We start from the raw sequence: 22,581 nt of genomic DNA on the forward strand, positions 1-22,581 counted from the left end.
AAAATATACAAAATCATTTTCTGTCCACATTGACACAATAAACAATCAAGTCAGTAATCTCATACAATTGTCAACTTAAACAAACACATTAAAAGTTCAAACCAACTTCATTCTTGAAAAGTTATTGGAGTTCATTTGGAAATAGAACAATTATGAAACTTTATATTTAAGAAATTATTAAACCGTCACATTAATTCCCCTCCTCTCTTGCAACTACTTTTTTTCAAAATACAATTATAATTTTTTTATTGTTATTTCTTACGTTTAGTATTTATACCCTTTCTTCCTTTTTATCAGTAATAAAAACATATAAGAAGGCAAAAGACAATTAGAGATGTTATGAACGATGTAACATGAAATTAGATAGAGATAGACATGAAAAGGTGTATAAAAAGAAAAGATACACAAGAGAAAAAAATAGTGAAAACGTCAGGAGTTGTAAAACAAAATAAGAGAAGCATTGCATGATAAGAGAGAAAAGGTACCTTCATTAGACACCAAAGCATTCTCAATTTGTTTGTGATCTCAAAATCATAAATGTTTGGACCAATCCAGCGTCGACTGATTATAAGAGGTACATGCTTGATAATCCAGTAGCATCGTCCTTTGCCTGGATTAATGCTCTCAGCAAATTCAGCTGCCATATTAGTGAAGTAAATATCTTTTGAGTTTGTCCAAGTGCATGATGCCAGAGGGTACATCCTTCACCTGGGGGATTTTATCACATGTTCAAGAGATAGCAAAGCACCTTTGTCTACAACAATGGAATTTACTCTATTCAAGCGACTGAGGTTCAGTCTCTTCAATTTTAGAAACCCTCCATTTGGAAAATGCAAAATTTCACCATCATAGGCATTGTCCCACAGACCGAACTTCAGCAGATTTGGCAAGTTTTTCAGTGACTGTAGCGGATCATTTTTCAACTTAGATAAAGCCAGCTTTATCTCAACAATATACTCAAGTTTTGTGATCCATTCAGCAATGTGTCTAGTTTAGCTTTCAAACGAAGCCGCTGAAGTTTGGGTGGAGATGAGACAGAGTTCAAGTTAATGGTTTCGTCTTCAACTGTTGTAGTAATATTAAGATTTTCTAGGTGTTTCATTTCTACAACTGCATCACATAAAGCATTCCCATGTTCTCTTTTTACATGCCTTAAACCTAACCTCCATAATTGTTTTAACATTTTCATTTCTCGAATGAGATCTACTCCCCCGTGATCTACCTCTATGTAATAAAGACTTTGTAGGGAAGTCAAGTTATTAATACCTTTTTCCATCCACACACCAGTTGTAAACCCCAAAAGAGAATACTTTGCTTCATAGTTACGATGAAGAACAAGAAGATGCCGTAGCTTTGTCAACTTGTTTATTTCATGTGGTAGTTCATGCACAAGTGTTTCTCTTAAATCTATTGTTTCCAAGTTATGTAGTTCACCAATAGATTTAGGAAGAGCCTGTACATTAGTATAACTTAGGTTTATGTACCTTAAGTGAAAAAGACTGCCCAAATCTTTAGGAATATGCTTTAGCGATGTACCTTGAATGTCAAGTACCTTCAAAATCCTAGACTGTGAACACAGTTTGTCCATGAAATGCTCCAATGATCCACTTTTTTTCAAAAACATGAATAGCACGAAAATGTGAATTGTTAGCGCTCTTCAAAAAACTGTTGGGACCAGCGGAACTGTTGGGACCAGCGGATATAGAGAGGCGTCTAGTTTTTCCAACTACAATTGACTCACTATCTTCATGCACACAATAACAGAAACTTAAACCCTTCATTTTTCTAATGATAACTTCCCGCAACATATCATGGACATGACATGTTTGAACTTTCCCTTCAAAGCCGACATTTGAGACCTGAACCAGACTTCTGTGAATCAATTCATACAAGTATTCCTCTGCAACTTACTCTGGAGTCTGTCTCTCATCAAATTTAACAAACCCTTCAGCTATCCATTGTTGAATTAATCTCTTATGATTAATAGAATAGTCCTCTGGATAGATTCCAACATACAAAATGCATGGTTTCAAGTAGTAAGGCAGCCCATCATAACTAAGGGACAAAATCTTTGTTAAGACTTGTTAAATGGGCATTACGTTCCAACTCTAGGTTTAGATTCTGACTCACCTTTTGCCATTCAATTTAGATTTTGTTGAAAGTAAACCACCAATGGCTACGATTGCTAGAGGTAGCTGCCTGCATTTTTTCACATTTTTTTTTTGATACAGCCTCAAGCTCAGGTGGCCAATGCCCACAAGGTTCAAATCTAAATACTTTCTTGCAGAAGAGTTCCCATGCTTTGTTTGGAGGCAAGAGTTGCAGGTTGTGAACATGAACTAGAAATGATTTCTTGAAAAATTCTGCAACATGCATCATTCTAGTGGTGATTATGATCCTACTACCTTTATTGTTTCTAGGCATGGCAAATTCAAGTTGGTCAGAAAAATCTTCTTGCCAGACATCATCAAAGAATATCAAATACTTTTTATGTTGCAGGTATTGCCGCACTTCTATAATCAGTGAATGTTGCCATCCATTTTGCGTAACATTTGCGGAAAAGGGTCTTCAGTTTCCCGACAAAATTGCTGCATCATGTTTATCAGTAATCCTCTCACATTATATGTTTGAGAAACTGCGATGCAAGCACGGCAAGCAAATTGTGTTGTTATCTTTTGGCTGTCAAAAACTAGCTTTGCAAGAGTGGGTTTTCCTATACCTCCCATTCCTACTATTGAAATCACGGTGCGCTCAGCTGCACCATCCATTAACCAACCAAAAAATTCCTCTCTTGGGCCTTCGAATCCTACAATTTCAGTTTCTTTAATGAAAAGGGCAGATAATCGAGGATCACACCATCTTCCATTTTCTGTCCTGCTCGTGCTGCTGCTGCTGCTGCTACTTGATGATCCGGCTTCATGTGAATTGGCAACTTAATACCCTTTATCTCATATGCCATCTGATGACGGGGAATCAAAGTTTTGATCAGGCTTACAATCTTGCAAACTAATGATCTGCATCCAGTAGGACCTGCCCTATGGATCAGCCGAAGGTATTCATCAACGACATCTTCAATGCGAAATGATGCTTCTCTCATATGCTTCACCCAAGTTCTTACTCCATTGGCGTCCTCTTCATCTGCAGCCCTTTTGTCTGCATCTTTGAGGATGGATTGAATGATTTCTAGTTCATCTTTGATGTCTGAAAAATCTTTGTGTATACCACTCAGCAGATTTGTTTCTTCTTCTAGGAATTGGAACACTTTCCCGAGGGCAAACAATACTGCAGTTTCTGCCATTTAACTCTCATCTCATATTGCTAGCTGCTACCTTGCAGTTATACTTATCATGAAGCGTCACCTTTTAGCATTCCTTCTGTTTCTGGTACATTATCACCTTATTTCCATGATGATGTTCCTAATGAATCCACATACATATTTCTTCACCTACTTTAGATTTAGCATCACCTCATATTTCTTCTCCTAATGATTATGTCTGCAATTCCATAACTCATCAGTCAAATCTTTGATCCTCATGCAATCTCTATCTTATTTCTAAATTTATGTCTTATTCGTCATACCTATCAGCATCACATTGTTGTTTTTCAATGTCCATGTCAACCTATATATAAACCAAAATCCTATATCGAGGCTTCCAAGTCTGAATGTTGGGTTAAAGAAATGAAAACTGGACTCACTACGTGTGAAATTCAATGGCTCCTCTACTTGCTGCAAGACCTTCATGTCATGACTTCCAAAGTCACGTAATCTATTATGATAACCAGAGTGTCATGCACATTTTTAGCAATTCAGTTTTTCACGAACACACAAAGTATTTGCAGATAGATTTACTATATAGTTTGAGACAACGGTCCAATTGGTGTTTAAGACTACTTCTTGTTACCTTTCATTCCTAAGCCCTTTCTAGTTTCTAGTTTGATTTTCAAGATGAATTTGGTATACATTTATCAAACTTCATCTTGCGAGGGGGTATTAGAGGATAATGTTGATACATCCTCTACAAACACCTTCCACCGGCTATAGCAAATCATAATGGCAATCATCAATCTATAAATAACCTTAATTAGTTAGCTACTTAGCTTCTATAAATAGCTACCTTGTAACTAACTTCATTTTTAAATCATCAATTCCATAAATGAGTTTTCTAATTCAATTCTTTTTGATCTTGATAACATAATAAAATTGAAAAGAGTGAGTGATAGAGAGTGTTGAAAAAAATGTCAAGATGCTTTTAAATAAATAAGTTTTTTTGTATGTTTTGTAGATAGATGAAATGATAATAATCATTCAAAACTCGCACACACAAATGGACGAGTAGGGTTTGAACCCTAGTCACAACTTCCGACCTAGTAATTTCGATATTTTTTCCAATTGAGTTATGATTTATGGACTAAATCAAATAAATTTTATTGTCAACAAAAATATTTTTTTGAAGGAAAAAAAGGGTTAATTGTTCAAATTGACACTGTAAAAATAAAAACACATATTTTGAACCTGTAATTTGAGATTTTATTTTATTTTTTGAAAAATATATAGCTTTCAGAAAAGAGGCCAATTAATTATAAATTTTTAAGCGTAAAAAAATTCAAAAATGAAAACAATAGAAATCTCGACCTAGAAATTGAATTTTGAGCGGACTATTTGATTTGATTTTAAAAAATACTTATAAAGGATCATCAAATTTTTTTAGCATTTGGAATAAGCCTCAATTTATTTGATTTTATAACCAAAACTTGCAAAATTGCAATTTTGTTCCGAGTAAACATATACTCATGGGTAAAATTTTGTTCTATAATTTTATAGCTATAGTTAGAACATCATAAGAAGCTTCATCATGAAATTTTATATATTTTAAATGAGAGATGAATTAACTATGAATTGTTTAAGAAATTCATAATTATGGGGAACGGAAATTCATAATTAATTATTTCCTTGTCGAAAAATTCTATTTTTTTTTTGTTGTGAAAAACCGTAGTTCAACGTCCTAAACATGCATGCAAAAAAGCATGAAAAAAATTCAACATCTAAATCACTTTTCTAGACTTCATGTATATTAGAGGATAAAAAAAATATGAAAAATCTAAAATTACAAGGTTAGAATACGCATTTAACAATTAACCTAAAAAATAATAATTTCTAATGGCAATCAAAGTAAGATTATTTATTTGTAAAAAAGTATGACTATTGAATTTATCTTGTAATATAGTAGATTGAAGTTTAAATGTTAATAATTTTAATTTAGAAAAGTTTCTCTCAAGTTCAAATGCTATTGGGACGGTTTTAAATATGGTCATTATTAGTAACACTTTAATTATTAATAATTTCTTTTAGCGTGAAGATCCATTTCGGTCTCCGACAAATTTTATAGGGGTCAAATTAGTCCTTACCAAATAAAAAGACCCTATTTAGTCCCTTATAAAATAAAACCGAAACAATTTACCGAGATAATTTAGTCCTTGAATGATTTTTTATCATTGAACCTATGACGTGAACAATTAGCTTAACTATGTGGTGCTAAAAGTGTCAATTAAGTGCCAACTTGGGATTAATTTTTTTTAGGGGACAAACTAGTCTCTCATTTAAAAAATAAAAGCAAAAAAAAATCACGTTTTCACAATAAGAGAATGAATTGTCGTGTTTAATGATGAAATATAATGAATGAATCAATTCTTGCTTCTATGAGAATGGATGGTAGTGTTTAACACATTCTTCTATTTTGATTTTCTGCATTTCGTTGCATGCTTCTCATTTTTTTTTGACACCCTTTCATTTTTGATAAGTGTTAGCGACCACAACTGTTTCAAATGGAGAAGATGACCGATAAAAATATGAAAGTACCAATTTGGTCTCTTAAAATTTAACATATTGTATTTCATATTTTTTTGCACGAAGAAATCGGAAAAATATTGACTAATTTCAGTTTTTATTTTTACGAGGATCAAATTGTCCTAAATTTTTTTGTAAGGCCTTAAACGTCCCTTATTTTTGTAAACAATACATGTGGTAGTCAGTAAGACAACTTAACTACCACATATGCCTAGTCACAAGTCAAAAATAGAAAGAAAAAAACGGTTGAAGAAAAATATTGACAGGATAACTAAATTATTTCTGTTTAATTTTATAAAAGGGACTCAATAAGGTCTGAGTCTTAATTTTTTTTTTTAAAGGTTTTCATTAATTTGAAAGAGTATCTCTTTTCTTCTTAACCAAAAGATTTAACTCTTAAGTTCGCCGGTACGGTTTATATAATTTGTTCTATGACTCTTGATAGAAGTTTATAAAGAGGAGACACTCGTCATCTTACAAGTCAGTTTTGTAAGGATGAGAAAGTTGTTCACCCCGACTCATGTAATTTATTTTTACTTAAAATGTCATATTTTTATTGATAATGTTTCTACTAAATTTATAATTTGAAAATAGGTCGCAATTTATAATTTGAATCTCAATTTGACAACCATAAACTTTATCGTGAGAAAGGATTCTTTTTATAATAATGCATCTTAAGTGACTCCAAAGAAGTTTTTATGAGATTGTCTAAAGTTAAAACCCTAAAAATTAATGCAACAATAACTTACTACTAACATTTCCCTTTTAGTACCTTAAAAAAAACATGTCCCTGTTAAAATAAACAAAACTAGGTTAGAAAACATTGGTAGAAAAATAAACAACATGCATCTCGAAAATGAATCTTCATCACATCGATGCTCATTTAATTTTCACGTTGAAGGGCTCATGTTTTTTCTTCCAACATAGTGAAATGTCTGTTCTTCACCCATATTTTATTGCCTTCAAAATTTGGGACTTTGGAGAAACCAAACGACAAATTTATCAGTCTCAGCTTCCATAGTCTCTCCATCCGAGGGGTTGAAATTATATTTGGGCCCTATCCATCTCTTACCTATAACCAATGACGGATTCAGGAATTTTGAATAGTAGGGGCACTTTATATATAAATTTGTAGTACCCGTGACATATCTTAGTTGGTAGGGACATTGTGACATGACTTTTTCGTTACTAGGCTACTTGACCGGAAAAAGAAATATAAATCATAATTGTCCTTTATAATTGTCCTTTATAATTGTTGATATTCTCAAAAACATTGAATGATTTGTGATAATTTTATTTCATAATAACAAGTTATTGTTTTTTATTTTTAGAAACATAAAGGTTGTGTTGTTACTTGTTGTGTCAATTGATTGTATGTGTGGGTCAAGAGATAAAATATTTGTAATATTTGTGGGCTATATAGTCAAAATATCATTTCTTTTACTATTTATACTACTAAAAATTACTCCCTCCGTTCCTTTTAAGTGTCTCTTTTGGAGAAATTTTTTGTTCCTATTTAACTGTCACTTTCAAAGTTCAATGCATCATTAAATGTTGTTTTACCAATATTATCCTTTGTTATTTATTACGGAGAGAGAAATATATGAAATGAGATATTAAATTAATAAGGTCATTATAGTAAAAGTATAACTTATTGCATCAAAAGTAGAAACAATTATTGATTGTCTTGGTTTGTGTAAAATGTCAAAAAGTGACAATTAAAAAGGAATGGAGGTAGTAAGAAATTAAGAACTTAGTGCAGGCACAAGCCTACATAGCTTGCCACCTGCACCCGTCCCTGCATACAATAAGCTTAAAATCAACTAAGTCCCATTTGAATTATCTCATAAGCGACTTGTATAGTACTCCCTCCGGTCCTATTTATAAGAGAAATTTGGGTCAACAAAAGTGAATGTATTTTGTCCAATTTTTTAACCAAATACATTAACTTTTGTTGACCAAAATTTTTCTTATAAATAGGACCGGAGGGAGTATATTTATACTTAAAATAAAAGAAAGTTGTTGTTCCATTTCAGTATTTGCTACGGAACATCGAAAAATTACACTTTTATCCCCATCGATAGTTAAATGTTGCCGGATCTATACTAAAAAATGTCACATTGGCAGTTAACTGCCGCGGAACAAGACATATCGGCAGTTAACTGCCGTCGAGTAAGTTTTTTAGCAATCTCAAAAGTGAGAACAACAACTTTCTTAAGAAAAAAAAATGCTAAAGAGTAAAGAGTGTGTTAGGGCATTTGTTAATAAAACTGAAATGAAAATATTATCTTGAAAAATGGTGTGAAAGTGTATTTTCAACTTTTAATTTTCTCAACAATTGTTCTCGGGACACTTGTTAACAAAAGTTTTATACTTATATACGGTTAAATAGCATTGTTTGCTATATACCATCTAATTTACACCACTCTTAGATTTAAAGTAATTTTAAGTACTACAAAACATTTGGGTTTATTTGAATTTATCCTTGGACACGCCGATCAACACTCATATAAAATTTGGGTCATGATATCTTGTGTCTTAAGGGCATATGTTAAGCAACCCAAAAAGAGCAAATTTGCATTGGAAAATATAATATGTCAACTTTTAAGAAGTTGAATGCACGACTTTTGATACGTATATTTTTATAATGAGTTTCTTAACATGTGCCCTTGAGGGCACAAGATAACATTTGCCATAAAATTTTAGGTAAAGACATTGGGTCTATGAAGTCCGGATACTCCAAAATGAAGACGTATTCGTATCTAATACTAATACTCTGTGGATATTTGCGGATACGTAACCACGGGGTATCGTAATTTATTATTTTAATTTAAAATATATATTTTATCGGATACTTATAAGATACTCGGAAAATACACACATATAAAATACTTCTTAGAGACATATCATGTTATGTTTTTGGCAGATGAAAGTAACACGATATATATATATATATAGGGAGAGAGAGAGAGAGAGAGAGAGAGAGAGAGAGAGAGAGAGAGAGAGAGAGAGAGAGAGAGAGAGAGAGAGAGAGAGAGAGAGAGAGAGAGAGAGAGAGGAGATTCAATCAATCAACATTAAACAAACTTTGTTTTCAGTTCTTTTATTGATGCATTTTTTGATATCCTAACATATGTATGAAAATAGAATATGATTTATACGAAAACTTTACACTTTTATTTTGTAATGTATTATTTTATGACTATATAGTACTGAAGTGTAATCAATGCATATTTTTCTTTCAAGTATTTTATATGCATATCAATTTTAGTATAATTTTTTTGTTAACGTAGCCGTATTGTATCCTGAATTTTAAAAATATCGTGTATCCACATATCCGTATCGTATCGTATCTGCACTTGTACTGCGAATCCGGACTTCATAGCCCTGGGTTTACTCATTCAACAACAAAATAAAACATTAAAAATATTCACTTATCGATAAAATTCATCATTCGTTCATTCAATGTCATGTTATATTTTAATTGAGTATTAACAAAAAAAATTGGTACAAGGAGTATTAACAATTTATTCTAAAATAAATTTAAATTTTGAATATATTTATCTATGAATTAATCAATATCCAAACCAACTCTAGTATCTAAGAATTTAGCAAAAATTTAGTATGACTAACCAATCACGTCCATATAATATGTCAATTAGAAAAGCAAAGAAAAACAGAACTTACCACTAAGTCATTAATGAGATTCCTGACATGCATTTAAGTTGTAGGGAGTATTATAAATGAATCTCATTTCCATATTGAAACACTAGGCTATCCTCGCATTAATTGCCTCACATGATTCAAAGCTTCCTTTTCATCTCTTCCAAAATAAAACACCTCTCCTTTCATGCTTTGACTGTATCTTTGTTTTCCAAAAGCCTAATATGTTTCCCCCTAAAAAAAGAGGTACTCGTAATATGTTATCTTCAACAATAAAATAATGGGAAAATGTTTAACCTTAATATGATAAAATGACATGAGAAATCGTTATAGTAGCTTTCTTTGTTTTTGGTTAATTGTTTGGTTGTCATATCTAAACTTTACACCACTCTTGTATGTTTTTGTTTAGTTGTCATATCTAATTTACACCACTCATATATAAAACTTTACGTGCTTGATCATTACTATATTATGACAATAATCAACGGTTGAATGAGTGAAATTCATTATTTGTAATAAGTTACTCCTATTAAGCAAAGTAATTCATTATATATGAAGAGATCAACTTACTCATGGAATAGTTTTTCATAGAGTTAATTCATGTAAAGCTTAAATACACTTTTAACCCTTCTATTTTAATTTAATTTGGATTTACCTCCTATTTTAAAACTCAGAATTTTACCTCTCCTATTTTTATATTTTTTAGGATTTTACCACCCACTACATTTGAGTGCATTTTCGCTGACGTGGAATATATTATATTATTTCATTATTCACATAAAAATAAGTTAAAATATATTCTAGTTGAGTGACTCATATCACGTTCTAGGTACACCCATCCATTTTTTGCGAGAGAGAAATAGATGCGTTAAGAGCCTCACATATAAAGTTATAGTATAATACTATCTTAACAATACGAGTTATGCTAACAAATGCCCTAAGATCATTGTTTAAACAATTCATAATCATAAATACACAATTTGATATGCAAAGTTTTCTGATTTTGATTCCTTAAGCAATGCCTTAAAGGCACCGGTTAATTAACATTTTTCTATAATTTTTTTTAAAAAAGGAAGATACACCAACCACACGACTAGATCCTCTCCATTAAAAGGAGAGTTCCAATGAAATCTTAACCATTTAAATTAAACGATTTAATATTAAAAAGAGGGGATATCAAGCATTTAAGGGTGTTGATGTTAACATTAGAAAACTTGAGAAAATTTGAGTGAATCCGTTCCCCGCCAACCTTACAAACGAACTATGTCGTGGTAATCAATGGAATAGACGAATAGTTGTGTAGTGATACTAATCATGTGTGCATTCACATGCATGGTTCTCTGATTGTATGTTGTAGCAATATAAACAAATAATTCAAATATAGGTCATACTAACCAATATCTCTCTGACATATCGGTTAAAGTAGTAAAAAAAAGCAAGTTTTAAATTGAAAACAATATTTTTTAGACTTTTAACAAATTGATTACACAAGTTTTAATACAATATTATTATATTTGCTTCGGGTGCATGGCTAGCATTTGCCTTCAAATATTGAGACTGCCTCTTTGTAACGACCGGATACTTTCGACCGTCCCATTGCCTTGACTTAGAGAGCATGCAACTAATTAAACAACGTTAATCATACTTGTATATATTAATCAAACAACGTGTAAAGCCATACTTGACAACTTGCTTGTCACAATCTACTACTTGTCAAAACTCTATCACATGTTAGTGACGATTCTGTTTTAATATAAAGGGAATATAAGATGCATGTTTTGTTCTATGTTTAATGGTATATGAAAGTGGTATTATTACTGAACTAACGAGAAAGAAAGTAGAATACTCTTTCATTTTGTTTTTTATTGACAAGTCAAACGCTATCCAATTTGCGGTATATGCTACTGTATACTATATATTGATGAAGAGAAACGTAATCAAATATTACATTTTGATTTTAACAGATTAAGATTAACTTAAAGGTGAGATCAAACTGGAAAATTTAATCCAATATCATCTCTAAATGATGCCTATTTCTAATTGGTCAAACTGAAATTTTTAGTGAGATCAAACTGAAATTTCTCGAGTGTGAATTCTATATTTGCTCAAATGATGCATAAATAGTTATAACAATAATAATTTATGTTTACAGGTAAAAATAATTACCCTGTTAACTGAACTCAACAAATAGGTGATTAAATGATTAGATGAGAAAGCCTCTCAGTCGAGTAAAGAATAGGTGACCTTAGATCACCCAAGCAAGGGAGCTAATTCTTTCTCAAGGTCACTAACTCAGAACTGAGTCAAAATTTAGTTGGACTAGACAATGATGCGATAAACCCTCAATCTCTACTCGAAACACCACTAACTAACTTTGGAGTGGCGCACCAAGGATACTATCAAGAAATCATGTCGAAGAAAGGAAATGGAATCCGAAAGTGGAGTGCCATGATCCCACTAACATAGAAGTTATCACACGATACACACTATAAATATTATGTTTATACATTGTAATTAACACATTTAATTAGCCAAACAAGATTATTTCACACTTTTTATCTCTTTACATTTATGCTTTTATTTTTGCATTCAATTATATAGACAATTTTCAATATCGCATAAAAATGATTATACGTAAGACTCCTACAACCGAAGTATAGGAAAATACCTAATGCCATGAATTTTAATAATTTTTATTGGACATTAATTGAGACTAAACAATCTCTTTAGCGATTGAGGTCACACATAATTTATTATCTTTCATGTCGAATTTGTTTACAATTTTATTAATATAACTCTTTTGTGATTGATAACCGGAGGATATTTTGAGAGTAATCTATATGTATCAAAATGCTTGATACAAAAGAGGCGTCTCTAAGATCATTCATCGTGACACTTTCGTTAGTCATTTCTCGGTTCCCCACAATAATTCTATATCATTGTCAAATGAATAAAATAAAGAGCTAAATGTTGTTTACCTCCTGTCAAGTGAACGAGTTTTGGTTTACCCCCAATAAAAGAAACTTTGGTTTTCAACCTTGTAATTTGACGATTATTTGGTTGTGAACCTTCGTGGCTTTTGAACCTTACATAAGGAGAAAGGTATCTTAAATTTTGAAATTTAATGTCATTAGTTCAAAACCAAAGAATATTCAAATTATAAGATTGCAATCTCAAGTTAACCAAAACTCGTTCAAATGATAGAGGGATTTAACCCTAAAATAAAATCAACACATTAAACCATTTTTTTACTTCAACTGACCTTATAGAACTCACTACTCTTTTATAATATTCATTTGAAAAACAAATGAGACAGACTTTATAGTATCACTAATGAGACAAATTCCTTAACTGAAAACTGGATTACATGACTTTATGTGTTAAACTGGATTACATGACTTTATGTGTTAAGTTGTAAGTGTAACAATTACCCTTATTTCTGGGTCCATCAAATGACCGCTTATTTGAATTTGAATCAATAAGTTATAAGTTACTAGCACAAGACCTTAGTAGGGCAAAGTGATTTTCTATTTCTATTTTTCGTCGTGACCAATTTTTTATTTCGATTATTACAATCAAATAAATAATATATAGCCAGAAGAAATAGGGAGGAAAGATATATTAAAATAACCAAATCATTTATTACATTTTTTTAAATAAAAAAATTAATAAACATATTTAGTATAGTTTAATGTGATGCCGTTGATACTTTGCTTTAGACCATTATAAATACACATTACACTCCCACTCTTAGTCTCATTATATGCTCTGTTCCTTTGTTTTGTCTTCTTATAACTTCCTCTGTTTCTTTTGTTTTATAGTTTTCTTTTGAAGAAAAAAATGGGTGGAAATTCACCATGTGCTTCATGCAAGCTTCTGAGACGAAGATGCACAAAAGATTGCACCTTTGCTCCTTATTTTCCTTCTCATGAACCCCAAAAGTTTGCCATAGTTCACAAGGTTTTTGGTGCTAGCAATGTTAGCAAAATGTTGCAGGTACCTCTTACTTTTTTTAAGTGTTTCATTTACTTTCTTTGATGATTAAAGGGATTATAAAAACAACTTTTTGCATTAGTTGATCAATCATTTGCATAAAACAACTTTTTGCATTTGTTATTATCTTTTGTACTTATGTTTTTATTCAAGGTTCACCTTGTAGGTTGAATAGTTTGTGAATAAAATATTTGGGCTTTTTCAAAAAATAAAAAGCTAAGAATGTAGAGATTTTTTGTAGACTTATTTTAGTTTATAATCCTAAAACATCCTAAAGTAAGAAACATAAAAAAGAGAAACTTTATGAATTGTTATTCAATACTTTTTACCTTTTTTAGTTGTTTACTATTATAGTTATGAGGAGTTGAGGAGGACTTTGTGTTGTGACACAATCACGATTGAGGCTGCATCATCCACATTTGATTGTGATTTTTGTTTTGCGATGTTAAGGATTCCAATACGAGAGGACTACGATTTTAAACCTTTCTAATGATTAGTATTTTTTAGAACAACTCATATTTGCTTATAAGTGTTTATTATTGTTCAAGGATAAAATTCTATATTGTGTTGTAATATTTGAACCAAGTTTTGTACTCTCTAACCCTAATTTTCCGCATTAAAAAAAAAAAAAAACACAATCACTCTATTGTTGAAGACATATTGGCCCACCTCCGTGATCAATTGTTGTGTTCTTGCGCGTTTATCTTTTTTCGTAGAATCAGACTTGTTATTCGGACAAATTATTAGTAGTAGTATTTTGACTCTAAATGAATAATTTTTTTTGTTTGAATCAGGAGCTCCCAATTCACCAAAAAGCAGATGCAGTGAACAGTTTAGTCTATGAAGCAAATGCAAGAGTGAGGGATCCAGTTTATGGCTGTGTTGCAGCAATATCTTACTTGCAAAATCAAGTTTCTGAGCTTCAAATGCAACTTGCAGTTGCTCAAGCAGAGATACTATGCATCCAGATGCAAAATGAGCAAGTGATTCCAACACCACAAATCAATCAAGATCAGAAATCTTACTATATTCAAGATGAACTCACTCAATACCTTAATTATGGTTCTTCTTCTAGTAATAATGTTATTCATGATTCTCTTAAGAGAGATAATATGTATGGACATGATATGGTTTCTTGAATTAAATTTTGGTCACGTGCTTAGGGTTTTTTAATTAGACTTTGGTCTTCCTTTATTTTATTTTTTTAATATTCGCACAAATTCTCTTCCTATTAAGTATGAAAAGTTTCTTGGCAGTTCTTCATGTTTGTTAATCAGTTTTAAGATATTGGAAGGTATTTTTAGGGTCAACTCTAGCATGTGATCAAGTACCACTGAAGCAATATCGTGTCTTCTTAACCTATATTATAAATAAATAATTAAGGTACTATTTGTCAAAAAAAATAAAAAATACTACTACTATGGTGTGACATGAGTTTCTTGGGCTTATTATTTTTATTTTGAAAATTTGATATTGTTAGATTTTATGTTGAGTACAGAAAAGCAAAACGATACGTCATTCAAATTAATAAAATACATCGCATATAATAATATGATCAACATCGCTAAATACATAAAAGGTGAATCTGAAAACAAATTCACAACACCTAAGTTAAAAGCATACAATGACAAAATGATTACAAATAATATGATAAAATCAAAGTCAACAAAATACACATGCTTCTGGAACTGCAACATTGGCGCCTAAATCATTGATTGTGTCTGTGATTGACTGAAGTTGATATTTCAATAGGAACCAAATAAATATCGCAACAAAATGCGAAATCAAACAACACCGCACAAGACGACGAACAACATAACGCCACATTCAGACGACGAAATCACGAAAAATCAAGAAATGAATTAAGAGTGTATTCAAATCATAGGTGTCTAATCATGACTTTAATCTTTGATTTTGTATATAACAAAATTGTTGTGTATTTGGACTCAAAATCACACAAATGAAAACAAAGATGTGTTGAGCAAAGGAAAGTGGTAACCAATGTGAAAATAATCACAAGCAACAACAATAATAACAACACCTAGATCTAATCTAGGAATCAAAGTGAAAAGCTCAAAACCGCAAACAAAAGATAAGGAGAGAAGAGAAACAAACACACCAAAAAATGTTTACCTAGTTCGGTCCAACTTGACCTACTTTGTGGTAGAGATTGATCTCTCCAATCCACTATCAATGAGTTCTTACAAAGAGATACAAATGGGTTACAAGAAATTAACTTCAACAAGCTCACAAAGAACAAACATAATTTCTATCCATTTTCCCAATCTCACCAATGAACAAGACACTCAATGATTTTCACTCACCCAAGGTGTATACAATGTTTCCCAACTCAAGAGAACTCTATTCAAAGATCCTTAACCCTAAAGTTACCTCCTTTGATTTCCCAAGTTTTTCTCTCTTGAAGCTTTTATAAACAAAATGAAGTGTGAAAAGCTTAAATAGTACATAGTGACAGACAAAATCGTGCCACGCCTGAGAAAATCGTGTCACGATTATTGCGTACGACCCAAGGTACGAGAACCTTATCCAGAAATCGTGTCACGCCTGCACAAAATCGTGCCACGATTTTCCTTCAGCATAAACCATTCATTCTGTTAGGAAAACCGCACCGAGCCTGAGAAATTCGTGCCACGGTTTTGTCTTAAGCAGAAACCATCCATTCTACCAGGAAAATCGCGGTACGCCTCCAAAAATTGTGGTATGATTTTAAGCTTTCACAACATCACTATTTGAAGCCAAATTCAACAAAAATACTATAAGAAAGTTGATTTAATTATCTCATGAGGAATGATTTAGTTTTTGCATAAAACCATATTTGAATCTCTTAAGCAAACAAGGTTAGAAAGATAGATTCCACTTAATGTGGTCAGTTAAATTTTCTGTTAAAATTAGTCATTAATAAAATTGGTGGATCCTTCACCCTTGTAATATTTTTTACAAAAAATATGCAAACCACTATGGCAAGGGTCGGTGGTCCAAGTTTTTAAAAATGGCAAACATTCTGACAAATTAACAATTATATATACTAGAACTAGAATCACAATCTCACAATCTATGAAGACAAATTTCAAGGCACTATTGAATTGTTAGTTACATGTGTCCTAAGTTACCAAAAGTATATGTAATTGTTTTGTCACAAGAAGTAAAAGTTGTTAACTGGGGACATGAATTTTCTTTTCCTTCAACTCCACCTTATTGAGTCCAATGTGGGGCTTTCATTCGTAAGACTAAATCAACCAACAATTGAGTCAAATGGCAGTATGCAAGGTTGTACAATGATTAAGGTGCAGTGATTACAACAAATAATTTTGGTTTAGAAAGTTTGTGCCTCAATAAGTTAAAAACAATTTTGGTCTCTTACATGACACCACAAATTGTTTACATCTTTAAATGTTGCTTGAATCTAAAGTAACTTTTGTTTGTACACATTCACGAAGAAGTAAATTGAATAATAAATTGCAACATAAAAACAAAATGTTGGAGACAAAAAAGTTTCAAATGATGGGTCAACTGTCAAGTCAGGTATTTGTATTATTGAATTATATTTTTCTACAAGGAAATGAAATCATTTGATGGCATCCAAAAAAAACGTGAGCTCAAGTAGTGTGACACATAGTAGGAGAATTGCATGACAATAGATGAATAGACCAATAACATCAAATCTACTATACTATTTATTAAAATTGATGCCATGTGAAATTCCAATTTTGCCCCTATGAGGGGCAATTTGGTAATTCCATAATTCTATATCCTTGTTGGAGAGTGCCACCTAATTATCCAAATATTATATTTTATTTTATATTATTTTATTATTTATTTTATATTTATAAAAATAATTCTAAATTCAGTTGCTTCTACATTGCCGTTGTGGGAGATTAAGGTATCATTTGACCCGGCATTTTTTTTCAACTTCTCTATATTTTTAAGGAGAAGTTAGGTCAAACACAATATCAATTATGTACTTACTAAAAAAATACTTTTTTTGAATGCATAAAATTGAATGGAATGAGCTTTAGCCAAAAGTTGTTGAATGATACTTTATAAAACTACTTCTCGACAATTTATTTCACAAACACCTCTTTTCAACTCACACTAGGAACCTTTTCTTTTATTTTTTAATATTATATTTCAATATGTTTTTTTCTTCCATTTAACTTTTTTTTATTTTATTTTTTGAACCGTTCCATTTAATTTTTCAAAGAGGTTCCATTTAATTCTATTATCTTTTTTTCAAAGGAATTTTATTATCTTTTTATCACTTATATATTTAATTTCAATATCGTTTAATCATTACAACCTCACAAATATTTTTATTCACGCTGTCATTTAATGATACCAAATATTTTTATTTTATTTCTTCAACCTCACGAATATATACACACATACATTAACGTTTAGAGTAATATTTTATGTCCGTCTGTCTGTTTTTTTGTTACGCTAATGCATATAATTTTTTTTAGTGTTACTTGGTTGAGTGCTACCTCACCGATTTTTTTTAACTACTTTCCAATTTTTATATTTTTAAAAACTTTTAACTATTTTCCAATTTTTTTATTTTTAACTATTTACCAATTTTTTTCTCCCAAATTTAGCTGCTTCTACACTGCCGTTGTGGGAGATTAAGATATCGATTGACCCATGTTTTTTTCAACTTCTCTACTTTTTTAAGGAGAAGTTAGGTCAAATACAACGTCAATTAAGTACTTACTAAAGAAGACACTTTTTTTAATGCATAAAATTGAATGGAATGAGCTTTGGCCAAAAGTTGTTGAATGCTACTTCAAAAAACTATTTCTCGACAATTTATTTCACAAGCATCTCTCTTCAATTCACGTTGGGAGCCTTTTCTTTTATTTTTTAATATTATATTTCAATATATTTTTTTCTTCCTTTTAATTTTTTTTGAACCGTTCCATTTAATTTTTTTTAAGGATGTTCCATTTAATTTTATTACCTTTTTTTCAAAGGAATTTTATTATCTTTTTATCACTTATATATTTAATTTCAATATCGTTTAATCATCACAACCTCACAAATATTTTTATTCACGCTGTCATTTAATGATACCAAATATTTTTATTTTCTTTTTTCAACCTCGCTAATATATACACACACACCTTAGCGTTTAGAGCAATGCTTTATGTGTGTCTGTTTTTTTGTTACGCTAACGCGTATAATTTTTTTTGGCGTTAAATAATGCGTATGATTATTTTTACAAAATTTTGATTTTAATTAAAAGTAAAGTATGCATATCTTTTTCTTATTTAAAAAAATTAAACATATTTGTTTCCATGACACCAACAATGTAACAAATATAATATCATATAATATAAATTCTTATATTTTTGAAAGACACCAAAATTATGGTATTCTTATAACGAAATTTGTTATTGAGTATAATTGAAATAAAAAAATCGACTATTTTGATATTATTTATGTTATTATTTCAGGCTCCTTAAATTGTTTCTCCTATTCAAATATTTAACAAGTCATTTATATGATGATACAAATTTGTATTCATGTTACACAAAATAAACGTTATTGAGTAAATATAGTATTTGTAAAAAAAAATATCTTTTATTTTTTAACATTTTTAGCCTTCAGAAAATATTTTAAACATTTTTTTATTTATTATGTTAGTTCATAATAAATTCAAAGTTTTGTCATCGTGAGCTTAGCTCAGTTGATAGGAACAATGCATAAATATATGCCAAGTCCGGAATTCGAACCCCGACACCATAAAAAATATTCAAAGTTTGTAGAATATTTTGCCAAACAACATTTAACTTAAAAATAGCTTTAAAACTAAAGAAACCAAACAATTTTACCTTCTTTCTCAAAGGCCTTTATTTTAAATTTATTTTGAAGTAACTTTTAGACCGTAAAAAACTTTCGCTAAACGGTATCTAAGTTCAGCTGGGAACACTCTTTCACTTTCTTCTTCATAAGAGGTCATTTTCTTTCTTTTTTCATAGTTCTGAGACCATGCATGACTTGAGTTGATTGATTTTTATGGCTTGGGGTGTTCATTTTTCGACACTGGTTTAGTTTTTGCTTCATCATAGGTGATTTTCTTCATTTTTTCACGATTTTGCATTTTAAGGGTTTTGTTTTTTGTTTTTTTTTCAATTGTTAGTGGATTATGTACCAGAAATTGTTATGTTGCTTGGCTGTAGAAAAATCTTCCTTTGTTATGTGGAGTATAGTAGAGGTCATGATGATTGAATTTTAGCTCATGGTAAGATTTTGACACAATTGTTATTTTAGCTTCTGGTATTGTAGTTGAAAAAAATTGATGCATGCGGGTTATTTTAATTTTTGCGAGTAATCCTAAAGCTGTTTTCATATTTGGTTTATTCTTTCCTATATCATTGAGCCGTTCGAAAGTTGTTTGGTGTAAATTTGTTTTGGTCATATCATTGAGGTCCAGAAAGTTGATGATACAGAAATTTGTGCATTTAAGATCAGGTTGATTTGATGATACAAAAATTGATCACATAGAAATATGTTAGCTCCTTTAGATATCAGAATGAACAAAGAGAATAAAATTAAATGATGTATTATTGTATTTCTATATAGGACTTTCAATATCAAGGAATTATGACTACATTAAGGATCTCAAAAATGATTTGGACATTTGGAAAATAGGATTTGGAGTGCTGGATTCATGGAACATATGAAGCTCATTATTTATGATGCAAATGATAGATGAGTTAGTTAAGATTTGTTGTAATTTTCTTTAAGAATTATCAATGTTACTTATTAGTGTACATTTTGATTTTTTTTTATATTTTTTGGTTTCTTTCTCAGATTTAGGGTGATCGAGATCATGTAATAACTCGATATAGAGAATTGGAGCATTGGAAGGCTTTGACTGAGGAAAACAAAACTTATACTTTCTATAATTGTCATGTGTTTGATAATGACATTGCATTTAATCCCTTTAAGGTTGTTTTTGGTTCTGGTACAAAGGTGCAGAAGTATGACAAGTTAACTATCGTTCTTACTCGTGAATTTCGCTTTAAGTCATTTAAGGAAATTCAAGATGGAAAATTCAAAACTGACGCTTTATATGGTATAGTTATGTGCTTTAATTTATTTCTGTGTTTTTTTTCGATTATAATGTTCTTATAGATATAATTTTTTTTTTTAAGAAATCATCGGACTACTTCATGAGATTGTTAAGACAACACGAATTGAGACTGGAAAGAAACCGTGTACGAACATTGTGTTGAAAGATAAAAAGTATTATTTTCTAATTTGTCAGAATCAGATGATAGGATTTTGTATAAGTAACCCACTTGGGTTGACCTAGTGGTATTGACTTGGGATCTAGGAGTGTGCTCCTCCTTGAGGTCTCAGGTTCGATTCTCTCTAATGTCAATTTAGGTGAGTTAGTTTAGCTTCTTAAAAAAAAAAGGATTTTGTATAAGTTTGATAATGACCTGAAAGATGTATTTTCTTATGCAGTGGGAATATGGTTGATGTAACACTATGGGAAAAATACTTCGTACCTTTAACATTTACCATCTACTTACCTTGAGTTCTTTGCTTCCATTTTGTAGTCAATGGCAACCCAAATATATGTAACAATTGGTCAGGTTCGATGCTGCTCATCAACCTACATCACCCGGTTGTTGAGAAGTTTAAGACTTAGTAAGTTTGCATTATGATTTCACAATACAGTGTTAAAGTAACTTATTATTTCACAATCTGATTTGATTGTTTTTTGACCATGTTTCTTGAATTGTTGTCGTGACCTTAACACTTCTCAAGCTCTTCAGTCAGAACTTAATTCAGAGTTCGGTTTCTTCTCAACGTACTTCGTACAACGATTTTTCCAATCTGTCTCAAGTTAGGCCAATTGTTGAATTTATAAACTTAGTCAAGGTCTGCTTTTTTTATGCACAAACATGCTTTGAATTTTTTTATGCACAAATTAAAAATACATATTAAATTATTCTTTATTTCATGTGCATAATTTGTGTTAGGAAACATATTGCATCACTATTTGTAAAACAACTAAATTCAATCCTAACCAGTTTGGATGGTATTATGAGAGTTGCACCAAATGTTCGAAGAGATCAATGTTAAATGGTGCTAGCTATAAATGCACATGCAGGAGTGATGCTTAATTTCCGTTTGTTTCAACAATGTTAATTGGCCAACGGGGTACGCATATACCACATGCATGCATTTATCTAGACTTTATAGGAAGATAATAGGAAGATAAATTAGAAGCCATGGTACATATTCTTTAGCTTAAAATCAGTTATGCTACCTTCATTTTATAAATTATATGTAACTATATTCGCATACATTTTATCCATGTTAATATGCATTAGACTAATATTGCAGTTATTTCCCTGTTTAGCATTTCCCAAACGAGGTGTCAAGAACAACTTTGAAAGAAAAGCGCAAAACAATCACTCTCAATGATGACCAGACACAGAGAAAGTATAAGTGTCGCCTCATTACCGTCGAAAGAGCAAGCTATGAAAAATACTTGGGTGGACAGTGGTTCAATTTCTGCAGAGAACGTGTGATGGAAGAAGGTGGTAAGCTCATCTTTGATCTCGAAAAGTCACCGAAGAACTTGCATGTTCGAGTTGTTCCAAAGTAGATCTTTGCTGCTTAACTATTTGAACTTCTACTATTTTGGAATATCGCTTTGGACTGTAATCGGAAACTATCTTGACTTTGAGATGCCATTTGTTCTTTTCATTTTGTCTGATGTAAATATTGACAAAAATCCCTTTTTGGTTAGTCTATGACACTTGCAGTATCTTTTATAAACCTAACTATTATGTAACATTGTTGGTTTCTTCATTGGTTCCAATTAGTATCATGTTAATTATAATGTTGTTTTCCTAATCTCTTGAACAAAATGAGATTTGTGCAATATGCTTGCTTGATTTTCACATTTATGAACGACAACAATTTCTTAGAAAGATGCAGCTATTTCCCTTAATTTTCTCATTTCTCCTTTATAACAAAGTTTTTTAAAAATATAGTAAAAGTGATTTATTTAGAATATCCGAGTTTGTGCAATATTTATT

At 30.9% G+C, this 22,581-nt stretch overlaps 1 protein-coding gene and 1 pseudogene across 1 annotated transcript; one reads left to right on the forward strand and one right to left on the reverse strand.

Annotated features, from left to right (window-relative positions):
• Window positions 1–339: 339 nt before the first annotated feature.
• LOC146924214 (disease resistance protein RPM1-like) lies at window positions 340–4,050 on the reverse strand (annotated as a pseudogene).
• Window positions 4,051–13,265: 9,215 nt separating this feature from the next.
• On the forward strand, window positions 13,266–14,811 carry LOC146924215 (LOB domain-containing protein 12-like). Its single transcript, XM_085709221.1, has 2 exons — window positions 13,266–13,504; window positions 14,296–14,811. The coding sequence occupies exons 1-2, from the start codon at window positions 13,349–13,351 to the stop codon at window positions 14,638–14,640; spliced, it is 501 nt and encodes a 166-aa protein (XP_085565347.1). The 5' UTR covers window positions 13,266–13,348; the 3' UTR covers window positions 14,641–14,811.
• The last annotated feature ends 7,770 nt before the right edge of the window (window positions 14,812–22,581 follow it).

This window comes from Medicago sativa, chromosome 5 (genome assembly GCF_051527215.1).
Source record: "Medicago sativa cultivar Bolivia chromosome 5, Bolivia_mono, whole genome shotgun sequence".
Classification (NCBI taxonomy): Eukaryota; Viridiplantae; Streptophyta; class Magnoliopsida; order Fabales; family Fabaceae; genus Medicago; species Medicago sativa.